General features: G+C 35.9%; 2 protein-coding genes across 9 annotated transcripts in view; one reads left to right on the top strand and one right to left on the bottom strand.

Moving 5' to 3' along the window:
* The window catches only part of plxdc1 (plexin domain containing 1), a 551,383-nt gene that overhangs the window by 121,161 nt on the left and 403,332 nt on the right, over window positions 1-26,890 (bottom strand). The window lies entirely within an intron of this gene.
* Window positions 13,998-26,158, top strand: LOC309485756 (uncharacterized protein). 4 transcript variants are annotated; one of them, XM_082152773.1, is made up of 4 exons: window positions 13,998-15,078; window positions 21,736-22,157; window positions 23,929-25,278; window positions 25,372-26,158. In XM_082152773.1, the coding sequence occupies exons 1-3, from the start codon at window positions 14,001-14,003 to the stop codon at window positions 23,929-23,931; spliced, it is 1,503 nt and encodes a 500-aa protein (XP_082008899.1). In that variant the 5' UTR covers window positions 13,998-14,000; the 3' UTR covers window positions 23,932-25,278; window positions 25,372-26,158. The 4 variants fall into 4 exon arrangements, with proteins under 4 accessions (XP_082008899.1, XP_082008898.1, XP_082008897.1 ...); XM_082152772.1 differs by having other exon boundaries at window positions 21,736-22,182; window positions 25,055-25,278; XM_082152771.1 differs by having other exon boundaries at window positions 21,736-22,182.

Raw genomic sequence — 26,890 nt, 5'->3', positions numbered from 1 at the left:
ATGTTTTGTTCTATTATAGCGCCACCAAGAGGCTCAGTCACACCATTTTTTTTACGTGTCCTCAGAGTGAGCCCATACATATCTGTGTCAATTTTGGTGAAAATATCTCAATTCGCTTCGGAGTTATAGACATTTATATGAAAAAACACGTAAAAAATGACTGACACATGACTTTGATTGAATTTTACTACCCCTTACTATCAATATTTTCGCATTTGGGCATTGGCGTATAGCTATCGACCTATGTTTCCAAACTTCTGATGGTGGTTTCGTCTCGATCAGACTAGCGGTTTCGCAGATATAGCCAAATGTTTTTTAAGCGCTAAATCACAACGCTACACAAACCGTAAGGCGAAACCTAGCATGCTTGGTATCGTAGGACTCGGCAAGGATTCAGGAGTCTAATTATATGAGTCTCGTGAAAATAAGTCGACCACACCCAAAGTTATAATCATTTGAATAAAAAGATTAACCACTAGGTGGCGCTGTTTCGAAACTTCTCAGGCTCCTTCAGGACATCGTGCTGATGACCCATACCAAGTTTCGTAAGAATCCGTTCATGCGTTCTTAAAATACAGCATTTTAGCACAAAATTCAAAATGGCCGACAGTCAAAATGGCCGATATGGTAAAATTGGATATCAGTCGACTCGGCATTTTGCCCTGAATCTAACGAGACCATTTTTATGATTTTTGGACAAACTGTTCAGAAGTTATAAGCAAAAATAGCCATTTTTCATATCTCTGGACCAGTAGGTGGCACTGCGCCGAAACGCAGCATGTAGCCTCAGGTCATGCTTGTGATGACATGTACCAAGTTTGGTCTGAATACGATAAAGCGTTGCGAAGATACAGCCTTACGACTGTTTTCGCAAGCGCTACGTAAAATTTGTTCGAGCGTTTATTGAAAACGGTTTGACAAATCAACTAGATTTTAATAACTTTTTGTCAGCACTGCCTGAAGATGATCTGGTTCAATTTTCGTGCAAATCGGACAAACTGTCTAGGACGAGTTCGAAAAAGTAGGTTTTGAGAATAATTCAACATGGCGGCCATGTTTTTATGACGGAAAATGACGACATAGGGTGCAATCGAATCGGCATGAGCTCAGGAATCAGAGGAAATAAGAATTTTGTTGATTGGCCTTACGGTTAAAAAGTTATTAGCAAAACAAAAGTGACATTTTGGACAGGTGGTGGCGCTAGAGGGAATGACTTAGACACACCAAAATTGGTGTATTTAATGTTGGGACTGTCCTCTATCAGAATGTCAAACCAAAACAACTTTCCCGCAATCGGTTTTATGGGCTGCCATAGACTCCAAGAGCGGAAGAAGAATAATAATAATAATAATAATAATAATAATAAATATAGCTGCAAGCAGCCATTACCGGGGCCAAGCAGAATAAGACGACAAGACATGGCTGAAAGTGTCAGATCAACTGCAACAATGAGCAATTAAAGACATTTAAAGAGGATTTTAGGCGAAATGGCTGAAAAATCATAGAAAGAGTAATTAAAAATATGATTTAATTGATTGTCACTTTTGACCATTAGGTGGCGCTGTCTCAAAATATTTTGGGTACCTTCAGGGGATGGTGCTGATGGCACATTCTGAGTTTCGTAATATTACACCAATGCATTTGTTCAGTATAGCATTTCATTTCACAAAACTGTATTGAAGTCAATGGGAATTTCATGTTTTGTTCTATTATAGCGCCACCAAGAGGCTCAGTCACACCATTTTTTTTATGTGTCCTCAGAGTGAGCCCATACATATGTGTGTCAATTTTGGTGAAAATATCTCAATTCGCTTCGGAGTTATAGACATTTGTATGAAAAAACACGTAAAAAATGACTGACACATGACTTTGATTGGATTTTACTACCCCTTACTATCAATATTTTCACATTTGGGCATTGGCGTTTAGCTATCGACCTATGTTTCCAAACTTCTGGCGGTGGTTTCGTCTCGATCAGACTAGCGGTTTCGAAGATATAGCCAAATGTTTTTTAAGCGCTAAATCACAACGCTACACAAACCGTAAGGTGAAACCTAGCATGTTTGGTATCGTAGGACTCGGCAAGGATTCAGCAGTCTAATTAGATGAGTTTCGTGAAAATATGTCGACCACACCCAAAGTTATAAGCATTTGAATAAAAAGATTAACCACTAGGTGGCGCTGTTTTGAAACTTCTCAGGCTCCTTCAGGACATCGTGCTGATGACCCATACCAAGTTTCGTAACAATCCGTTCATGCGTTCTTAAAATACAGCGTTTTAGCACAAAATTCAAAATGGCCGACAGTCAAAATGGCCGATATGGTAAAATTGGATATCAGTCGACTCGGCATTTTGCCCTGAATCTAACGAGACCAATTTTATGATTTTTGGACAAACTGTTCAGAAGTTATAAGCAAAAATAGCCATTTTTCATATCTCTGGACCAGTAGGTGGCGCTGGGCCGAAACGCAGCATGTAGCCTCAGGTCATGCTTGTGATGACATGTACCAAGTTTGGTCTGAATACGATAAAGCGTTGCGAAGATACAGCCTAACGACTGTTTTCGCAAGCGCTACGTAAAATTTGTTCGAGCGTTTATTGAAAACGGTTTGACAAATCAACTAGATTTTAATAACTTTTTGTCAGCACTGCCTGAAGATGATCTGGTTCAATTTTCGTGCAAATCGGACAAACTGTCTAGGACGAGTTCGAAAAAGTAGGTTTTGAGAATAATTCAAAATGGCGGCCATGTTTTTATGACGGAAAATGACGTCATAGGGTGCAATCGAATCGTCATGAGCTCAGGAATCAGAGGAAAAAATAATTTTGTTGATTGGCCTTACGGTTCAAAAGTTATTAGCAAAACAAAAGTGAAATTTTGGACAGGTGGTGGCGCTAGAGGGAATGACTTAGAAACACCAAAATTGGTGTATTTAATGTTGGGAATGTCCTCTATCAGAATGTCAAACCAAAACAACTTTCCCGCAATCGGTTCTATGGGCTGCCATAGACTCCAAGAGCGGAAGAAGAATAATAATAATAATTAAAGCTGCAAGCAGCATTTAGCGGGGCCAAGCACAATCAGATGACAAGACATGCCAACATTGCTGAAAGTGTCAGACCAACTGCAACAATGAACAATTAAAGACATTAAAGAGGATTTTAGGCAAAATGCCTGAAAATTCATAGAAACAGTAAATAAAAATTTGATGTAATGCATTATCACTTTCTACCAATAGGTGGCGCAGTTACAAAACTGATGTGATGTGGTCAGAGTGATGTGACAATGACACATACAAAGTTTGGTGTCAATATGTCAAGGCATTGCAGAGATAAAGCCTGAATAGTGCTTTTAGCATCATGCCTCAACTTTGCTGCTGCGCTATACGAAAACGGTTTCGTCAATCGAGACGAAATCGATAACTTTTAGTCGGCACGGTCTGGAGATGATACGATTCGATTTTGGTGAAAATCGGACAAACGGTGTAGGAGGAGTTCGAAAATGTATGTTTTGAATGAAAATCAAGATGGCGGACAGGAAGTTAGGCCAAATAAGGAAAACTTGGTTTCTATGTTCTTGGCTTGACCCAAGGAATTTATTAATACCAGTGGCATTTCAATGGGCAGATTTATTCAAAAGTTATTAGCATTTTTAGAAGTTTTGTTATAACTTTTGACCAAAAGGTGGCGCTGTCTTGAAATATGTTGGGTACTTTCAGGAAATGGTGCTGAAGGCACTTTCTGAGTTTCATTAAATAACACCAATGCATTTGTTTTGTATAGCATTTTATTTCACAAAACTGTATTGAAGTCAATGGGAATTTCATGTTTTGTTCTATTATAGCGCCACCAAGAGGCTCAGTCACACCATTTTTTTTACGTGTCCTCAGAGTGAGCCCATACATATCTGTGTCAATTTTGGTGAAAATATCTCAATTCGCTTCGGAGTTATAGACATTTATATGAAAAAACACGTAAAAAATGACTGACACATGACTTTGATTGAATTTTACTACCCCTTACTATCAATATTTTCGCATTTGGGCATTGGCGTATAGCTATCGACCTATGTTTCCAAACTTCTGACGGTGGTTTCGTCTCGATCGGACAAATGGTTTCGAAGATATAGCCTAATGTTTTTTAAGCGCTAAATCACAACGCTACACAAACCGTAAGGCGAAACCTAGAATGTTTGGTATCGTTGGACTCGGCAACGATTCAGGAGTCTAATGAGATGAGTTTCGTGAAAATAAGTCGATCACTCCCAAAGTTATAAGCATTTGAAAAAAAAAATTCACCACTAGGTGGCGCTGTTTCGAAACTTCTCAGGCTCCTTCAGGACATAGTGTTGATGACCCATACCAAGTTTCGTAACAATCCGTTCATGCGTTGTTAAAATACAGCATTTTAGCACAAAATTCAAAATGGCCGACAGTCAAAATGGCCGATATGGCAAAATTGGATATCAGTCGACTCGGCATGTCGCCCTGAATCTAACAAGACCAATTTTATGATTTTTGGACAAACTGTTCAGAAGTTATAAGCAAAAATAGCCATTTTTCATATCTCCGGACCAGTAGGTGGCGCTGCGCCGAAACGCAGCATGTAGCCTCAGGTCATGCTTGTGAGTACATGTACCAAGATTGGTCTGAATACGATAAACCGTTGCGGAGATACAGCCTTACGACTGTTTTTGCTAGCGCTACGTAAAATGTATTCGTGCGTTTATCGAAAACGGTTTGACGAATCAACAAGATTTTAATAACTTTTTGTCAGCCCTGCCTGAAGATGATCCGATTCAATTTTCGTGCAAATCGGACAAACCGTCTAGGACGAGTTCGAAAAAGTACCTTTTTAGGAAAATTCAAAATGGCGGCCATGTTTTTATGACGGAAAATGATGATATAGGGTGCAATCGAATCGTCATTAGCTCAGGAATCAGAGGAAAAAAGGAGTTTGTTGATTGGCCTTACGGTTCAAAAGTTATTAGCAAAATAAAAGTGAAATTTTGGACAGGTGGTGGCGCTAGAGGGAATGACTTAGAAACACCAAAATTGGTGTATTTAATGTTGGGACTGTCCTCTATCAGAATGTCAAACCAAAACAACTTTCCCGCAATCGGTTCTATGGGCTGCCATAGACTCCAAGAGCGGAAGAAGAATAATAATAATAATAATAATTAAAGCTGCAAGCAGCATTTAGCGGGGCCAAGCACAATCAGATGACAACACATACCAACATTGCTGAAAGTGTCAGACCAACTGCAACAATGAGCAATTAAAGACATTAAAGAGGATTTTAGGCAAAATGCCTGAAAATTCATAGAAACAGTAAATAAAAATATTATGTAATGCATTATCACTTTCTACCAATAGGTGGCGCAGTTACAAAACTGATGTGATGTGGTCAGAGTGAAGTGACAATGACACATACAAAGTTTGGTGTCAATATGTCAAGGCATTGCAGAGATAAAGCCTGAATAGTGCAATTAGCATCATGCCTCAACTTTGCTGCTGCGCTATACGAAAACGGTTTCGTCAATCGAGACGAAATCGATAAGTTTTAGTCGGCACGGTCTGGAGATGATACGATTCGATTTTGGTGAAAATCGGACAAACGGTGTAGGAGGAGTTCGAAAATGTATGTTTTGAATGAAAATCAAGATGGCGGACAGGAAATTAGGCCAAATAAGGAAAACTTGGTTTCTATGTTCTCGGCTTGACCCAAGCAATCTATTAATACCAGTGGCATTTCAATAGGCAGATTTATTCAAAAGTTATTAGCATTTATAGAAGTTTTGTTATAACTTTTGACCACTAGGTGGCGCTGTCTTGAAATATGTTGGGTACTTTCAGGAAATGGTGCTGAAGGCACTTTCTGAGTTTCATTAAATAACACCAATGCATTTGTTTAGTATAGCATTTTATTTCACAAAACTGTATTGAAGTCAATGGGAATTTCATGTTTTGTTCTATTATAGCGCCACCAAGAGGCTCAGTCACACCATTTTTTTTATGTGTCCTCAGAGTGAGCCCATACATATGTGTGTCAATTTTGGTGAAAATATCTCAATTCGCTTCGGAGTTATAGACATTTGTATGAAAAAACACGTAAAAAATGACTGACACATGACTTTGATTGGATTTTACTACCCCTTACTATCAATATTTTCACATTTGGGCATTGGCGTATAGCTATCGACCTATGTTTCCAAACTTCTGACGGTGGTTTCGTCTCGATCAGACTAGCGGTTTCGAAGATATAGCCAAATGTTTTTTAAGCGCTAAATCACAACGCTACACAAACCGTAAGGTGAAACCTAGCATGTTTGGTATCGTAGGACTCGGCAAGGATTCAGCAGTCTAATTAGATGAGTTTCGTGAAAATATGTCGACCACACCCAAAGTTATAAGCATTTGAATAAAAAGATTAACCACTAGGTGGCGCTGTTTTGAAACTTCTCAGGCTCCTTCAGGACATCGTGCTGATGACCCATACCAAGTTTCGTAACAATCCGTTCATGCGTTCTTAAAATACAGCGTTTTAGCACAAAATTCAAAATGGCCGACAGTCAAAATGGCCGATATGGTAAAAATGGATATCAGTCGACTCGGCATTTTGCCCTGAATCTAACGAGACCAATTTTATGATTTTTGGACAAACTGTTCAGAAGTTATAAGCAAAAATAGCCATTTTTCATATCTCTGGACCAGTAGGTGGCGCTGGGCCGAAACGCAGCATGTAGCCTCAGGTCATGCTTGTGATGACATGTACCAAGTTTGGTCTGAATACGATAAAGCGTTGCGAAGATACAGCCTTACGACTGTTTTCGCAAGCGCTACGTAAAATTTGTTCGAGCGTTTATTGAAAACGGTTTGACAAATCAACTAGATTTTAATAACTTTTTGTCAGCACTGCCTGAAGATGATCTGGTTCAATTTTCGTGCAAATCGGACAAACCGTCTAGGACGAGTTCGAAAAAGTAGGTTTTGAGAATAATTCAAAATGGCGGCAATGTTTTTATGACGGAAAATGACGTCATAGGGTGCAATCGAATCGTCATGAGCTCAGGAATCAGAGGAAAAAAGAATTTTGTTGATTGGCCTTACGGTTCAAAAGTTATTAGCAAAACAAAAGTGAAATTTTGGACAGGTGGTGGCGCTAGAGGGAATGACTTAGAAACACCAAAATTGGTGTATTTAATGTTGGGAATGTCCTCTATCAGAATGTCAAACCAAAACAACTTTCCCGCAATCGGTTCTATGGGCTGCCATAGACTCCAAGAGCGGAAGAAGAATAATAATAATAATAATAATAATAATAATAAGAACGGGAACAGATACAATAGGTGCCCGCACCTTCGGTGCTTGGCCCCTAATTAAAGCTGCAAGCAGCATTTAGCGGGGCCAAGCACAATCAGATGACAAGACATGGCAACATTGCTGAAAGTGTCAGACCAACTGCAACAATGAGCAATTAAAGACATTAAAGAGGATTTTAGGCAAAATGCCTGAAAATTCATAGAAACAGTAAATAAAAATATGATGTAATGCATTATCACTTTCGACCAATAGGTGGCGCAGATACAAAACTGATGTGATGTGGTCAGAGTGAAATGACAATGACACATACAAAGTTTGGTGTCAATATGTCAAGCCTGAATAGTGCTTTTAGCATCATGCCACAACTTTGCTGCTGTGGTATAACCGTAAACCTATGAGAATCTATCAATATTTTTTCAAATGTGCAATTTTTTTAGATAAAAGCCCTGAGAGATGTTGTTTGGTCAAGCATTTTAATTACGATCGAACATACGTTTTTGTTTTTTTTCTGAATGGGAGCGGCTGAGGCTTATAATTCATAACGTATCGATTATTAATACAATATAACTGTCAGTATAATTTTCTCAGAAAAAAATTGTGGTCAAATACTGAAACTTTAGTCTTATATCTTTTTAAACATGTAGAGTTTGTCAAGGTAATTACTGATAGTAACTTTGAACTATTCAAACAAAGAACGATTCAGTGCGTCAGTGTCCTCATGCTGGCTAACATTAAATGCAGCATTTTTGAGGAATGTTAGAATAAACATTCGCTGCAGTGCATTTGATACATTCAGTAGATGTATGTGTAGTCTGTGTAAGAGTGAAGTGAGCGAAGATAACATGGATGAACTTTCGCTTTAAAATAATAAACTCTGAATATCATCTATATAATGTCATATCTGACTCAAATCTTTCGCTTTAAAATAATAACCTCTGAATATTATCTAAATAATGTAATATCTGACTCAAATGAATAATAAAGGGGAGAACAAAGTTGTCTGACAGTTGCCTCATGCATGCTGCCCTATATGCTATGCTGCATCTCGAATTGTTGATGATAATGGAGTTGATTACTTGCAATTGATCATTGTACAAAAAAGAGAATTAGACAACCTTTTGTGTCAGAGAATTATGTTGTGCCTATTGCTAAAATAATGGTGGAATTGTATGTAGGCTATTACGTTTGGGTCAATGTGTCAAAGTTTCGTAGAGATACAGCCTCAGAGTCAGTTTGACATTATGCCATCAAATTTATTGATGTGGAAAATATACCCCTCTGTCAGCGATGCATGTAATAGGTGCAAGCAATCACCAGCAGATCTCATTCATATGTTATGGGGATGCCCTAAATTATATGATTACTGGACTAAAATATTCAAAACTCTGAGAGAAGCCTTCGCCATAGATCTTGACATAAATCCTCTTCTGGCCATCTTTGGGATGGCCGTTGAAGTTAACCTTTCTGTAACGGTTCAAAAGGCTCTAGCCTTTACTACTTTACTAGCAAGACGTCTCATACTTCTGAAGTGGAAACATGCCTCACCCCCTTCTTTTGATTCATGGCTGAAAGAAGTGTTCACTTGCATTAAATTGGAAAAAATCAGACTGTCACAGACTGGATCTTTAAGGACCTTTGATAAACTGTGGCGCCCCTTTTTAGACTATTTACTAGCTAATTCTCAAGACACTTAAGCTGAGCATCCTCTGATGATTTATTTATTTTATTTTGAAAATGCTTTAAGATATCAATATTGTATTTTTATTATTATTATTATTATTATTATATATTTTTTTTTTATATAATTTTTTTATTTTTTATTTTATTTTATTTTTTATTGGAGACTGTAGGTTGTTTACTTGAGGGAGGGTTTTATTGGGGTATTAACAGTGTGGAACGATTATTTTATAAAATCATTGTTATTATACATTGACTTGATGTTCCCAGCAGAAAAAACAATAAAGAAATTTAAATTAAATTTATTGATGTGGTATTGACTATGTGCAGCACTACTACATGTGCCCTGGTCAGATTGGAAGAAATGTGAGTTTAATGCATGTACAGTAGGGGTGGAACGGTACACAGAAGTCACGGTTCGGTTCATACATTGGTTCAGACATCACGGTTCGGTACGAGTTCGGTAAAATGGAGGAAAAAGCAAAACAAAAATGTAGAAGGCATTTTATTTTTATTGTGCATGTCTCAGGCTGTACCACCAAAGGAAAGTAATTGTCTTAAGCCTTGTATTTTTTAAATAAGCTTTATTAATAGTTAAGGCATAGAACCAGTTTATTTGTAGTGCATTGACAATAGTTTAATATAATTAGTTCATTAATTAAATTAATAAAAAGACAAAAAGACCTTGAGATATGTTTGGTAATTGTACCTGAATGAATTTAAAATTAATTTGCTATATTTCAAATTAATATATTTATTTTCCTTAATTTTAATTAACACTAACTTTATTCTCAAATGAATTATATAATTTATTTCTGTATAAAATAATACTACTATTAAAACCTTTTTTTTTTTTTTTATCAATGTAGAATGTTTTACTAAAAAATAAACAGGTTAGTCCTCTGTTTGAGGACAAGAAATGAAAACCAATGCAATATGATGAATGTCCAAAAGATGGCACCGACAGACTGTTTTTAAATGAGGTTGGATAAATATTTTTTGCTTTTAAACTGTGTGTGTTTGTGTGTGTGTGTGTCTTATGTGGGAATTACTCTTTTTACTCAAAATGGACAAGTTCAGCTTTGGTTTTTGCATGTAAATTTATAGCATTCAAATATACAATAAACATTGATTTGCTGTTGCAATAATAGTATAATAGTAAGTGTCCTGGTGAATAAATTGTGAGTTATGTTAATCTAATAAAATAAAAGTTGTGTTATGTATACGTGCAAGGAGGTATTTGTATATTCATTCCCAACCACTGGGGGAGCTGCGAGTGTTGTCAGATAGCACATTTACGGTTGGAAGGAAGCCATTTTGTTCCCATCTCTCTAATGGTAAGAACATGCAATCTTGTTTCGTCTATATAATCTTATTAATCTGTATTTTATTACTGCTCATTCATAATATATCTAATATAGTTTGAAGTATTTGTATATTAATTGACATGTGTATATGTTTATTTTGGACAAATAAGTGTTAGGTGGTGTTTTAATTTAATGAGGCCTGCTTACTTGTAAAGCTTACCTTAATAAAATAGCATGCAAAAGTATTCTAAAATAATCCTATATGTGTGCTGTATAGATTAGGTGTTTTGAAGATATATGATACGGTTTGGTGTGAAACATATCTATTATTTACCGAAAATATGTTATTCTCGAATCCTGTTCTCGTTGAAGAGAGCATCAGTTCAGTATGTGTAGGAAATGTGCGTATTTGTACAATTTTGAGATATCATGATTCATAAAAAACAACACGAAATGCGACAGACTAAATTGCATATTCTTCTGTGAGGTAAATATTCCGGTTGTCTTGCGAATGCTCTTCGATCACGTTTAGCTTTCATGTAAACAATATCATCAATCGGAGCAATTCATTAAAGTTCACTATTTGCATTTGTACAGTTAAATATTTCATTCGCGTGCTGATGCGCTGTTCTAATATGTGTTTCTGAGCGCATTAAATCCGACGCGTAGCATGCTAGGCACTAAAAGCCTTTTAAACAGCGCCTTGGTTAATCGGACTAAGTTATCTTTGTGTTTTATTAAGCCAATACTTGTCAATAAAAGATTTACGTAAGCACAGTTGGGTTATGACTAAAGTGAAAGCAAGCAAACATTTGAGAGAAAATTGGGTGCGAGTCATAGTGTATATTAGACGCGTCGCGTGCAGGTCTTAAAGTGACAGAGCAGCCTTATAGTAAACATGTTTCGGTTTATCCTTAAAGGAATAGTTCACCCAAAAATGATAATTTTGTCATTTTTTTAACTCACTCTAAAATTGTTCAAAACCTGTATTAATTTGTTTCTTGTGCTGAACACAAAATAAGATATTTTGAATAATGTTTCTATCCAAAAGGTTGCTGATCTCCATTGACTTGCATAGTAGGGAAAAATATACTAAGGAAGGCAATGGGGACTAGGAGAAAATAACTCTCTGCTCTTGACTGAGAACTAAAATAGTATCTTTAATATGAATGAATCTATATAATATATACAGTAAAGTCTATTTAGTGTTTTATTTTTATATTTATTTTTTAATTCTACTGTTAAATATATACTGTAGCTGAATAATAATTATACATAAAACATTGTTTATTTGTATATTTTTTGTGTATATGTAATGTGTATCTTTGTTAATTTTTAATAACAAAGAAAATAATAAAGATTTTTTTTTTTTTTTGCCAGTTTGGCCTAAATGTCTGTAATTATGTTTTCTGTTATATTTTGTTACCTTGTAATGTTTTGTTTTTAAAATAGGGACATTAGTTTGGCTGTAATGCTCAGTCACTCTCAAAACGGTAAAACCAACATGCAAAAAAGAACTGTGATAAAATAGTTAATTTTGATTTTCTTTTGAAATGAATTGTGAAAGTAATCGCTATATGATATTTTTGTCATATTGCCCACCCCTACATGCGCGTATGTACTGGTTTGTTATTTTTTAATTTAAGTGTTGATTGGGATGCTGACATTTATATTGATGTGTTTTGTTTCATCCCTGCAAGGAAACATAGCTTGTTTACAGAATATTATTAGTAATTATTTCTCTACTTCATTCTACTACTTTTAATTCTATACAGACACTATGTAGTCTAACAGATACATATATGTGTGTTAAATAGATGAGATGCTCACGTGTGTGCTTTGGACAATGACAATCAAATTAAGTGATAATATCAGAGTTAAAGAAGTTTGGAGTTAAATTAGATTGTATATTGGAATATGAGATGTATTTTAAGTGTATGTTTTAATTAGAGGAAGGCAGCTTTGTTGACTAATTTCTGTTTGTTTGCTTTTTATGTGAAATGGGGAATTAATGGAGCAGTACTGAGGTAAGTGAAATTTCACACAGAATATGTCCATAAATAGTATATAAGGCAGATTGAGTTGAAATGTACCTTATATATTATACAATTTTATGTATTAAAGTTTGTATAACTGGAGTATCGAGTTCTCTTTCGCGCTTGAATAAACATTAACACAGAATTATGCCAAAATTCCTGTTTTGTCGATTGTCGTCATTAGAGCAGTCTTAAAATAGATAAATAATGTCTTAAATAACTTGAGCGTTCTGAGAAAATGAGATGTGCATCAGATCTGTGACATGTTTGGCAGTGTCAGATCTTAAATTCAGAGCAGCCTAATAAACCAGTTACTGTGATGCAGTGTCAATTTCATTAACGAAAACTATGATGAAAATGTTCATTGACAACCTTTTTTTCCAAGATGATGATGAGAGGTGATGCCATTAAATGATAAATGTGACTATATCAACACATGCAATATCGTTTACAAAAAAAGAGCGCGTCTACAGAGTTAAGCCATTGTAATAAATTTTTGCGAATTCATTGGGTTTAGTTTCCATTTTCAGCACGTTGTTCCAGGAAGAGCATGTCCACAACAGTCATATATTCCAAGCACGCATCTGAGGCATTGGTGACACTTTTCATTAGTCATTATATTTGATTATTAAACAATTAATTTAATTAAATGATTAATCACATTGAAAGATTTTACAATACTAAGGGACGCCCTCTAATTTTACTGTCACCTCCCTCAGGGATGATTTAAGCTGTGTTCAGTTCTATATTTGAAGATTCCAGGTCTAGTAATCTTACTGTTACCTTTTTCAGACCAATGGGGATTATAAGTGCTGCTGCTGCTAATGTTTCAAGTTTTTCATACAAGTAGTTTACCAGGTAGATTATTATATGTAGGCTTAATATAGTGTGGGCTAAGCCTACCCATAAAGATTTTTATGTAAAATGTATTTTATCACATGCAACAGGTGAGCTAGTGCACAATTATTTTGTATGTATTCTGTGCATAATTTATTTTGTTAAACTACATAAATGCTATTATCTGTACCGTATCCCAACTGTTACAATAAAACATCTATTGAGCAATATAATATGCATTTTTATTCAGTATATAAGCAATATTTTGCTTTTTATGTTAAAGACTATTGATACTGTGAGAAATTTACATTATCAGGAAAATAGCCACTTATCAGTTAATCGTTAATCGATCGATAAGGTCAGTCAACTAATGATTAATGAATTAATCGATAATTTGCATCCCTAGACTGCAGCAATTAGTTCAGTTTTGTGATGTCTGTTTGAAACAAAAATTGTATTCTCAATTTATCTACAAATGTGTAGGTCTACTTGATTGGAGGTGTTTAGAAATAGATAAAAAAAATGTTTTGTGTGTTTTTAGCATTTATATACAGAATTATTGGATCAATTTATAAGTGGTTTTATCAATTATGTACTAAGATCAAGAAGATTGATCACTAAGAAAAAAATTAGGCATCTATAATAAAAACAATTCATCAGTTTATTTTTGTAAATATTAATACATACATAAGATGTACACAGACACATTGTGCAAAACTTTTTTCTCATTAAGCTATGAATTTTAATTTGTAGGAGTTACAGGTAAATGAATAAAATAAAATGTACTCTGTACTAAATTACATTCTCTGTGTTTGCTTTTATGTATTTGCAGATGCCGCGTGGAAAGGGTTTTCGCAGGTCGCAGGCTGCTAAGAGGCGGATGGCTGAGCGCTACACCCTCAGTTCTTTCATTGACTTGACTGACGAGGTTATGTCTCCTCTGGAAAAAAAGGCTCTGACTGACGGGGTTAAACCTCCCCCTGAACAAAAGGTGCAAACTGATGTGACTGACGAGAGGGTTGCCCCCTACTTAAAAAGGCGTGACGAGGTTTTGTGTCCTCTGAAAAAAAATGCAGTTGAGCAAAGCAAAAACAACAAAAGTTATGCAACTATAACTGGCGCAACTATAACTGGCACAAACAAATCTAACACAAAAAATGCTGAAACAAAAAAACATTCTAAGAACCTTTCTGAGAAAATTCTGGAAAAAGAGAAAATGTATAATGATATTTCCATGTGTTTGAATGCCAATAACTCTGATCCTTTTATACAGAGAATCATACAGGGTTCCTTCCATCAGGGTGATTCCAGATTTGGTTTCAACAGTGGCAGACAGTGTGCAGCAAACAGTGTCACAGCAGTCATGATGAGTGTGCTGAAGGATGTGCTGACTTGGAGAACAGAGGACTTGAATGCTGTTCTGGTGTATGGAGATGAGCTGTACACATCTATGAGACGGCAGGGGAAGATCAATGATCGACGTGGTTATGTTGCTGTTCCAGAATTGCCAACCGTGCACACACTCTTCAACACAACATTCTCAATAAAGATGTCAGAATCTCTAAGTGGTGTTTTTGGTGTTGATCAGTATGATGGAGCATTGAGAGATGTGACCATGTCTATTGAAAATGCACTTCAGAGGGCCCTGTTTCAGTCTGATGCATGTCTTTTAAACCTTCATGGCTACATTTCTGCTGTTATAAAGGCGGGGTCAAAGTTTGCTGTAGTCGATTCACATGCACGTGATGGTAAAGGTATGGTATCTAGTACAGGCAGAAGCGTAGTAGTTTATTGTGACAACATTTACGTGTTGTTTAATTATGTTGATAACCTTGCCACATCACTGGAAGGTCAGGGAGAATCATTCGAAGTGACGGGTGTAACCGCAACAGTAATCGGTAAGGCCACAACTGCAGGCCCAAGTTCAATTCAGTCTGGTCAACAATGCAGCGTCACTCAAGTTTCACCTACGAGCGCAGCAGAGCAGAGTAAGTGTGACGGTGGTAAACAAACAGGTGTAGACAAACCAGCAACTCTGAGCAAACTGGTTGAAAAGCGTCAAGATTCAAATAAGAAAAATAAACGTTTGCAGAACAAGTCCAAACATAAGTTGTTAATGAAAGATGTCAATGTTGGACTTCAGTTAAATCCAGAGTTCAGTTATAAACCTTTAACTGCTGATACAAGTTCGAATAAATCTGGTCAGCAATGTAGTGTCACACAAGTTTCACCTACGAGCGCAGCAGAGCAGAGTAAGTGTGTCAGAGGTTGTGGTAAACAAACACGTGTAGACAAATCAGCAACTATGTGCAAACCGGTTGAGCAGTGTCTGGATTCAAGTAAGAAAAATAGACGTGCGCAAACCAAGTCAAAAGTTTCACATGTGAGCATGTTGCATGATGATTTATTAATGGATGATGATGTCATTATTGGCCCTACAGTAAATACAGAGTTCAGTTTCAAACCTTTAACATCTGCAGACCAGAATGCTTTGTGTGCACGCTTACAGCTGCTTAATGAAAGCATTATTGTTCAAGGCACAAATGTGTGTTCTTTAGGAGTACCGTGCAAAACTAAGAGCATTAAAGCAGATGGTAATTGCTTGTTTAGATCCATGGCACATGCAGTTTGCGGCAATCAAGAGAAACACCTGAAAATCAGACGTGCAGTTGTGAAACATCTTGAAGCTAACAGTTCTAAATTTGTGAGATATTTAAGTGAACAGCACACATCAGTGAAAAATTATTTGACACAGTCTAAAATGAACTTTTCAGGAACATGGGGAAGTCATGTGGAATTATTTGGTCTAGCTGACTTTTTTAAAATAAATGTAATGACCTTTAATGATGACAGATGGAATGCACACGCCCCTACCGAACAGTCATTTACAGATAACGCAATATATTTGAAGCACTGCAATGGAAATCACTATGAGGTTGTTACTTGTGTTAAACACAGAAATCAAGAAAATTTTTGTTCACAAGCATGTAACATTGAAGTGGGTGATCAGAGTATAAATCGCTGTTTGCGAAAAAGGAAATTGAATGACACAGCTGAGAACTCTAAATGCAAAAGAGAACATGTGCTATACCACAGCAACACCAAATTCAGGCAGAAAAAAATAGAGAGCTTAAAATCAAAATACTGTGAAGATGGCGAATACAGACAGAAAAAACTTGAAAATCTTCGAAATAAATATAAAAACAATTTTAATGTACAGCAGTCAAAACGTGAAAATTCAAAGATTAAGTATTCCACAAATGCTCATTTTCAAAAACTTGTTCGGTACTATTCTCAGACCAAGTATAAAAGAAATAAAGCCTTTAGAGGAAGTGTTTGTGAATATTCAAAGAATAAATATCGCAAAAATTCTGCATTTAAAGCAAATGTATGTGAATATTCAAAGAATAAATATCGCAGAAACTCTGCATTTAAAGCAAATGTATGTGAATATTCAAAGAATAAATATCGCAGAAACTCTGCATTTAAAGCAAATGTATGTGAATATTCAAAGAATAAATATCGCAAAAACTCTGCATTTAAAGCAAGCGTATGTGAATATTCAAAGATTAAATATCGCAGAAACCTCTCATTTAAAGCAAGTGTAAGTGAATATTCAAAGATTAAATATCGCAGAAACCTCTCATTTAAAGCAAGCGTATGTGAATATTCAAAGATTAAATATCGCAGAAACCTCTCATTTAAAGCAAGCGTATGTGAATATTCAAAGATTAAATATCACAGAAACCCCACCTTTAAAGCAAGTGTATGTGAATACAATAAAAAGAAATACCACGATGATGAAAGCTTTCGTATGAGTAAAATACAAAAAAGATCTGAAATTTCTGCCAAACAGCGGGAGAGACAGAAAGAGATTGATTTCACTATTAATCAGTTTCATCAAGAAGTCAGTACAGGTCCAGAATTTGTTTGCTGTGTTTGCCATCGTTTATTGTTCAGAAAACAGGTCGTTGAATGTCGAAGAGATTGCTACAAAATCAGAGGTCAACAAATTAATGATTTGGCTGAAAGATGCATCACACTAAAGTATTTACATGTATGCAATACTGAATGTGAAAATAGATGCAATTTATCAGGTAATCCGGCTTGTAAATTGTGGATTTGCTATACATGCCATCGTAAAATCCTTGGTGGGAAATTGCCTGAAGAGAGTGTTGCCAACAACATGCATTTGGTGGACGTTCCAAAAGAACTAAAAGGTCTGAACTCTTTGGAAGAACATCTTATTGCACGCAATATTCCTTTTATGAAGTTGCTTTGTCTTCCCCGTGGAAAACAGAATGGCTGTCATGGACCTGTAGTGTGTGTTCCTGTTAATACCACAGATGTCTCAAATATTCTCCCACGTAATGAATGTGATGACCACATGATAAGAATAAAACTGAAACGGAAATTAACATATAAAGGCCATTATGAATATAAATATGTTAGCACTGATCGTGTCAGACATGCACTGTCTTATTTGATGAGACATAATAAATGGTATAATGATGTGGAGTTTAATGAGCAGTGGGTAAACTCTTTGAATGCAACTGATGACTCAGACAAGGATGGTGATGATTTTGAAATGGAAGAACAAGATGTAACTGATAAAAATGATGATGATAATGGAGCTGGAGATGACCCAGAGGAAGATATAACATATATTAAAGAACAAAATGGTCTTCTGTCAGACACATCACTACAACCTGTTGATTTGGGTTCAGAAATAATTGATCAACATTTTCATGATGTACTAAATGTGGCTCCAGGTGAAGGTAACAGTCCTGTTAGGCTACTAACTGATAAAGACAATGAGGCAAAGTGTTTCCCTGTTCTCTATCCTACTGGTGCTCCAACATTTCATGATGAAAGACAGGAAAAAATCACATTGTCGCGATACCTAAATGCAAGAATATTAAATGCAGATGGACGTTTTGCACACAGCACAGACTTCATTTTTTATGCACAGTATATATCAGAAGTTGATCAAATTGTGTCTAATGTATCAATTGCACTGAGGAAAGGTTGTGAAAAAAATTGTTTAAAAGTCACACAAGATATGATAACAAACTCTGATTCCTTGCAAAGAATACTAAATTATGATGAAGGATATAAGTTCTTAAGACCAGTAAGAGGAACTCCTCCATATTGGATGTCTACGCAAAAAGATATGTTTGCCCTGATAAGACAACTAGGCATACCAACATTCTTTGCATCTTTTAGTTCTGCTGACCTGAGATGGCCTGAAATGATGAACACTATTATTAAGCAAGAGGGGAAACAAATAAATGTTAATGAGCTTGACTGGTCTGAAAAGTGTGGACTCATAAGACGAAATCCTGTCACTGCAGCAAGAATGTTTGATCACAGATGGCATTGTTTTCTAAAAAATGTCATAATGTCACCAGCAAAGCCTATTGGCAAGATAAAAGACTACTTTTATCGTGTTGAATTTCAGCAGCGTGGTTCTCCTCATGTTCACTGTCTGTTTTGGGTGGAAGATGCTCCGAAGCTCAATGATAATGATGCAGACAACGATCCTCTGGTTGCTGAGTTCATTGACAGTTACATCACATGTGAGATACCACCAGAAAATGATACTGTACTTTACGAAACAGTGAACAGTGTTCAGAAGCACAGTACAAGACATTCAAAAACATGTCGGAAGAAAAATACAGTTTGTAGATTTAATTTCCCACGACCACCATCCAGTCGTACGTTTATTACAAGACCAAGTAATGCAGATGAGTTGAAAGGGAAAGATGGAGATGACACAGCAAGTGCAATTATAAAGAAAGTCAAAACTGCTTTAAATTCTGATGTGAATTTTGATTCAGTTGATGCCTTTTTTTCATCTATTGGGATTAATCAAACTATGTTTGAAAAAGCATACAACAGGTGTACCAAAAAGAAAAGTATTGTCTTGAAAAGAAATCCAAAAGATGTTTGGGTAAACCAGTATAACAGAGATTTACTGCGTGCTTGGCAAGGGAATATGGATATTCAGTATGTCACAGATGCTTTTTCTGTAGTGGTCTATATAATCAGTTACATCACAAAAGCAGAACAAGAGATGGGTCTGTTGCTTCAGCGTTCACAGAGCGAAGCCATGAACGGAAATCTTGATGCTAAAGCGTCATTAAAACAGTTGGGAAGTGTCTATCTGCACAACAGAGAAATCTCAGCTCAAGAGGCAGTGTACAGACTGACAGGCATGCATTTGAAGGAATGTTCTCGTAAAGTACAATTTATACCGGTAGGACAAAATCCTGTAAAGATGACTTTGCCTTTGAATATGCTCCGAAACAAAGTGGAAAATGACCAGTCTGATGATGAAAGCAGTTTTTGGATGACAAGTCTCATTGACAGGTACAAAAACAGACCAGAGAAAGAGCCACTAGAAAATATATGTCTTGCCAGTTTTTGTTCTGAGTACAGAGTTCTGACAAAATCAGAGGTTTCCTCACATAACAAAACAGCAGAAAATGAAATAATTCAACTCAATAATAACAATGGCCATGTCAAACGAAGGACACGAACTGAACCTGCAGTAGTGAGGTATCCAAGGTTTTCCCCCACTAAAGATCCAGAAAAATATTATCATTCATTGTTGCAGCTTTTCTTACCATATTACGATGACTGTGATCTGAAGCCGAGCAACTATACCACATATGAGGAGTTCTACAACACTGGTGTCATAAAAAGTGGTTGTGAAGTGAAACAAGTGAAATCCATTGTTGATGGCAACAGAGAATTGTTTGAAAAGGAAAGTGACAAAATAGACCGAGCTAAACAGCTTTTAGAGCAAGATGTGGATTTAGAAGATGCTTGGGCCCAAATATGTCCTGAAACAGAAAAACAGCGTGATGAATGCATAGAACTGATAAAAGATAAACTATTGCCTGATGAAGATGACACTCAAGAACTTATTCCAGATCTTACTGGAAATCCTCAAACTGTGTGTACCATTGAGACAAACCACACTACAATGCCAAGAGATGATGCACTGCATTTACTGAGGTCACTAAATGAGGAACAATCTGCTGTGTTCTACAAAGTGCAAAAGTGGTGTCTACAGAAAATACTTGGACAAAACCCTGAACCATTTCGATTATTTCTTACTGGTGGAGCAGGCACAGGAAAAAGTCATCTGATTAAAGCAATACAGTATGAATCTTCCAGACTGTTATCTCAGCTGTCTGAGAATCCTGATGATATTACTGTACTTTTGAGCGCATCTACTGGAGTCGCCGCATATAGCATCGGAGCTTCCACTATACATCATACATTTTCAATTGGTGCAAACGTCAAACTGCCATATCAGCCTCTTGGTGATGACAAAATAAATTCCTTACGATCAAAATTGGGTAATTTGCAAATTTTGATTATTGATGAAGTGTCTATGGTTGACCATCGTCTTTTGTCATATATTCACGGAAGGCTACGACAAATAAAACAAACTGGTGACTACTCTCTCTTTGGAAAAGTGAACATTCTTGCAGTGGGAGATTATTTTCAGCTTCCGCCTGTTAAAGGAACTGCTCTCTATGCTGATGCAAAAGGAGTAAACTTATGGGAGAATAACTTTGAGGTTGCTGAATTAACTAAAGTTGTTCGACAACAAGATTCAAGTTTTGCTGAAATGTTAAATCGGCTCAGAGTACGTAAGAAAAGTGAACGTCTTGCCACAGCTGATATTGCTATGTTGAAAAACTGTGAAACAGGGGAGAATTGTAATGATCTTCACATATTTGCTACGAATGCCGAAGTTGATAAATACAACATTGAAAGACTACATGAATGTTGTCCAGAGGCAATCAGTATACATGCTCAAGATTATGTGAAAAATTCAAAAACTGGACGAATGGAACGTAAAGTTGGATTTCATACGAAAGTTTTCAACTCGTCTTTGTCTGCATGCGTTTCCCTGGGTATTGGAGCAAGGGTTATGTTAAAAAAAAATATTGATGTTGCAGATGGTCTTGTCAATGGAGCTTTTGGTAAAGTGGTCCACATCAGTGAAAGTCAAAACAATGATGATGATTTCCCGTTAGCTATTCATGTGGAGTTTGATAATCCAAATGTCGGTAAAATTCAGAGATCTAAAACACGCCAGAGATTTTCACAAAATTCAACAGTAATTGAAGTACAAGAAGACCAAGTCACAAATGATGGTGGTATAAGGCGTCAGTTTCCTCTCAGATTAGCATGGGCATGTACAGTTCACAAAGTGCAAGGACTGACAGTAGATAAAGCTGTTGTATCACTGAAGAAAATCTTTACAGCAGGGCAAGCATATGTTGCATTGAGCCGTGTAAGATCTCTCAGTGGGTTAATAATTGAGGACTTTAAAGAGTCGGCTATATTTTGTAATGATAAAATTGAGTTGGCCTTGAAAGATATGCCAAAATTCCCATTGGGAGACAACAGTTACACTAAATCACTTGGTACATTCAGAATAGCGCTGGTTAATGTACAAAGTCTGAAAGCTCACTTTCAGGATGTTCTTGCGCATAAAGCTCTAATGAATGCTGATTGTATTTGTTTGACAGAAACGTGGCTAAATGCTGAGGACAAAGGAGAAGAACCACAAATACCAGAATTTGTGTTCAAGCACAACCCAAGAGCTAAGTGTTATGACAACAGTAATGCGGTTTTTACTGATCTAAAACATCAGAGAGGCGGTGGAGTTGGAATATATTGTTCTGACAAAATTGAGTGTAACGTCTTTACTCCTGAGAACTGGAACTTAGAATTTTTATACTTTACAGTTCCACATGCCAATTTGACTGCTGCGGTTTTGTACAGGCCCAATTCATATAAAACTGACATGTTTCGACAGCAGCTATTACAGGTTATTGAAGAGGTGGAAAAGCATTCAGGACAGAAAATAATCATGGGAGACTTTAATGAAGACATCTTTACTTCATCTACAGTTGTGAAATTAATGGAAACTCATGGATACAGTCAACAGGTACACAATCCAACAACAGAAAAAGGTACATTAATAGATCACGTTTATACTAAAGATATGGAAGGTATAAGTGTTGACGTTGTGCAAACGTACTATAGTTTTCACCAGGCAATACTCATTTCACTGCTGTGATAAAATTTGTGCTAAAGATTCCGCCTGTCATTGGGGGAGGGGGTGGGTAGGGAGGAAAGACACTAGAGAAGGCGGCTCCCTAGGGGTGGGAAGGTACTGGAGACCGGGTTGGCTGGCACAGGGGTTGATTGGCACAAGGTTCATTTTTAAATGTTTTTAAGTTTTCATCAAACTACTGAATGTCTTTTTAATTATGGTTAAACTAAACTTTTTTTCCTTTTTTATCATTTTAACCTTTTTTACTGTGTTCCTTCAATATAAATTTCTCATTTCTCAGGCTCCCTCTCCTAAATAGAAACTCTGATTCACCCTTACCGTGGGCACCATGGTGTGTAAATTACCACTAAATGTTTATAGAGCAGATATTTGAATAAGCCATTGCCACTGTTGACAAGATGATCTGCCCAAGTTTATCTAGATTCACCAACACATTTGGGGCAAGAAGTCAAGCCACAAGGCTATTCCAAATTTGTTTAACTTGTTTTATTTTTTGTTTTATGGTTTAAAACTGTGCCAATCAACCCCATAATACATAGCTAGTGGATTTTGATTAGGGCATGTTGCAGGAATTGGGACATAACATCATGGAAGTAATAGCAAATAATGTTTATTTATAGATAAATTACTCAGCAGCTGTCTATAAATGCCAAATATTTTGTTGTGACGTTTGTTGTGAAATCAGTAGAATCAGTAATTTGTATATTTAATATGTATATATATTGTATATTTTTATATAATATTTATATTGTATATTGTTTTTTGTTTGTTTTTGGCAAGGTTATTTAAAAGTTTTATTTAAAATTCTGTCAGCCAACCCAGGTCTCCTCTTTTTTTTCTTTTTTTTTTTTTACTTCTCACTAAAGGTTTATTAAATGTATTAAGCTTGAATCAGCAAATGTTTCGGTATTATGCAAAACCACACCCAGTAGTGTTATCACTTTATAGAATGGTTGTAGCTTGAGATTTTGACTTTGGGGCCAGACCATCATATTAAGTATTCAGGTTTGTAGAATTCAAATTATTTACTTTTAGTAGTACAACATTTTTAAATAACATCCTTTTTTTTGCATCAATTCTGAACAGAGATTCAGAATGACTTTCTCACAAGCTATGTCCATGCTGTAAAGTTGCACTTGGTGATTTTTTTTTTTTTTTCAGTTTGTAAGTAGAACCACTTCTTACAGTAGTCATTTTTTATTTTCTAAAATGTTGTAAAATAAACGCGCATGTCAGATAAATTGACGTCAAATTCAAATATTTTTCCTGAACTAGCTAAAGTGTTTTTTTTCAATATTGCCATTACACAGCAAATTTTATGCTGAGAACTTTGAAGCTGTGTAGTTCTACTTACAACACTGTTTTTCTTCCCTATTATGTAATACCATAAAACATTTTGTGTACAGCTAATTTTATTTATTAATTTATGTAAATTATGGTTAAAAAAAAAGCAAGATGCCAAAAACTGTAGTGTTACTTTCACATTTTGTAGCAGAAACCTTTCTCAAGCCACAATATGGAGCTTAAGGACAATTGAACTTCTCAATTTCCATTCAAAAATTGTACCATTTTCATCCTCCATCTAAATTAAACAAGTGACCTACTCCTGTTAAAAAAGAACATTTCATCTTTTACCATCTAGTAATCAGAGCAAAGAATCATCTTCACAGAGACCTGATGTGAGTATATTTATTAAATGCTGTTTTAAATTTGCTTTTCATAACCATATTATTCATACATTTTCTTAATATTGCATAAAACTACATGAAACAACAACATTTTGTTTTATTGTTTTGTAGGACTATGAGGATACTGCCATCATCTTCTGGTTTAAAACAACTGACCATCTGATCATCTATTTGAGAAAAAAACCTACTTCATTTGATGCACAGCAGAAAACAAAAAGACTGCACTTCGCTAAAACTATGCTTGTAAATACAGACTTTATGTGAGTATTTATAGTTTTTGCATATTCAGATTTTTTTTTTAAATTACAACATAATTGAAAAATATTTTTGTTGTTATGTTTGTAGGAACACTATGAGGACATTTCAAGATTATACAGGATGAAACACAGATGTGGCATAGTCATGACAACATGCATACTTACAGCAGAAACTGTACACAACAGGACAGTAGTACCAGAAAGAACTAATTTTCATTACACTTTGTATTACAATGTGAATACAACGTATATTTAATGTCTTATTTAAAACAAATGTATTTGGAAGTATACTTGTAACTGCAATGTAAACAAAATTATATTGCACTTACAAGTGTATATACTATTTCTTCTAACTAAATTACAAATGTACCTACCATGTAGTGACAACTCCCATAAGTGTGGTTTTGCATAATAGCCAAGGCTCAAAAGTAGGACTTAAAACTTGCTGGTTCAAGCTTAAGTCAGGTCAAGAAAGGCACTAGACTTCAACATTAAATATGTCTTATTCTGTTTCTGTTTTAGGACTCCTATTTTAATGTTCATTTTGTTCAAATTTTCCTGTGATACATACTGTTTTCTGAATGACCTATGTTTGTTGTGTTCTTATTTGTTTCCTTGGTTAAACATTATGCTTACTTGTGTCTATTTTTTTTCTTTCATTATTATCTCTATTCAAACTCCTCTGTTTCTTCAGTTTATTGCTAGTGATTATTTTAGTTTGGTTTTGATTTCTGTTGCCTTGGCTCCACCTTTGTTGCTCACTCCATTGGCTCTACTATATGGCCTGTCGTCCCTCTGGTTCAACGGGTCCCTCATCATTCAGACTTCGCTCTGGTCTGACACCCCTGGTTCCACAACAGACTTCCAGGCCTACCGCTATGTCTGCATTGTCCAATAATTCAGCTTCACCAGGGACCTTCATCCCTCCAGCTGCACCATCATCCTTATTCCCTCCGGCTTCACCTTGTCCCGAACATCTTCCGTTTCCACTTGGTCGTCTGGTCCACTGGTATCACACTGGTTCTCCAACCCTCTGGCTTCATCAAGGTAACCCACTCTGTCATTCTTACTGAAAAACATATTTAAACGACTTGATCTGAGCATATTTAGTATTTATAATTGCTGTTCTATGTGTTCTAGGACTATGAAAACACTACACATCATCTGTCACCTTCTAGTTAAAACAACAGACTCTGCCTGCACCCTCCAATCATTTGGCTCCACTGTAGTCCATCCCTCCAGCTTCACCATGTTTGTCACTCCCACCAGCTTTACCCCAATCTGCAGATCTTCTACGTCCACCTTGGCCCTCCAGTAAAGTGGTATCACCTTGGTTCTTCAGCCTTCCTGACTTCGCCTTGGTCTTCCATATGATCTGAACTGGTCTGTACCACCTCCACCATGAGCCTCTATTCCTACGCCTCCATCAAGGCATCCCACTTTGCCATTTCTGCCATGGCAAGCTTAATTGATTTTGCATTAGTCTTTCCTCCACTGCACACCCATGGGCTCTTCCACTAGTTGTGTGGTGTCTTCCTCTGTGTTTTCCACCTTAGTCTCTTCTCCCCACCACCATACTGCTGTTGTGATGTTGTATTTAGGCATGAAGAGCTGCTTTTCGGAAGTGCATGTAATTGTCATGTTCTGTTTCTGTTCTAGGACTCGTATTTTGATTTAAAAAATAAATATCAATAGTTTCTGAGTTCATACTTATGTTTAAACTTATGTTATGTTTTTCTGAGATGCCTATGTTTCTAGTGTGTTCTCATTTGTTTCATTGTTTGCCTATTATGTACACCTGTGTTTGGTGAATTTGTTGTTATTTCTATGCATTTTTACTCATTTCGATTGATAATACAAATGTATGGATTTTCAGTATTAAATTGATTTAATTAATTAAATACAGAAATGCTACTTATTGTCAATACATACTAAGAATTCTGTCATTATTTTTACTATAATTTATGAAAAGGTTGGTTTTGCCTGTGAACTTTTTTTGTGATCTTGAATGTTTCGTTCACATCCATGAAACCAGTGACTATCTGTATAGTGTGTGTTTGTGCTTCAATGAAAGCTCACATTAATTTATAACATCAATTAAAGTAAGGTCATACATTAAACTGTTTAAAGCATGCATTGCTATTGGCATCAAATTATTATCTTATGCAAATATAATCTATACTATTTTTTGTCATTTATTTATATCTACTAAACCTTATAACATTAAAACCAAATATGTATTTCTAACGGGCAAAATGCCATAATATGATATCCAATTGTTGAATCATTTATTTTTTTCTAGTAGGCTACATCTTAAAATATAGTTCTAGATGGACAAACATTTAATGCAAAAACCAGTGTGAATAACAATATCTTAAAATTAACTAGAGAGTGGATACACAGATATGGCATATTTATGAATGCAATTCATGCATTTATTTGTCATTTAAACGGATGTAAACAGGGAAAGAGAGTAGAAAAGACTTATTATCCTGTCGCCCCCTCTAGTGGACTACATTAAGTATTACGGCCTTCATTGCTTAGATAACGCAAGTCAATGGATTTTTTGGGAAAGTAAGTCTGACCAGTTAGAAAAGATATAAGCGAGTCAGACCAGTCTGAAGGTCTGAGCTGAGTTTGGTGAAGCATAAAGTATACT

Source organism: Leuciscus leuciscus (assembly GCF_965113295.1).
Source record: "Leuciscus leuciscus genome assembly, chromosome: 21".
Classification (NCBI taxonomy): Eukaryota; Metazoa; Chordata; class Actinopteri; order Cypriniformes; family Leuciscidae; genus Leuciscus; species Leuciscus leuciscus.
This window is presented reverse-complemented; position numbering and strand designations above follow the sequence as displayed.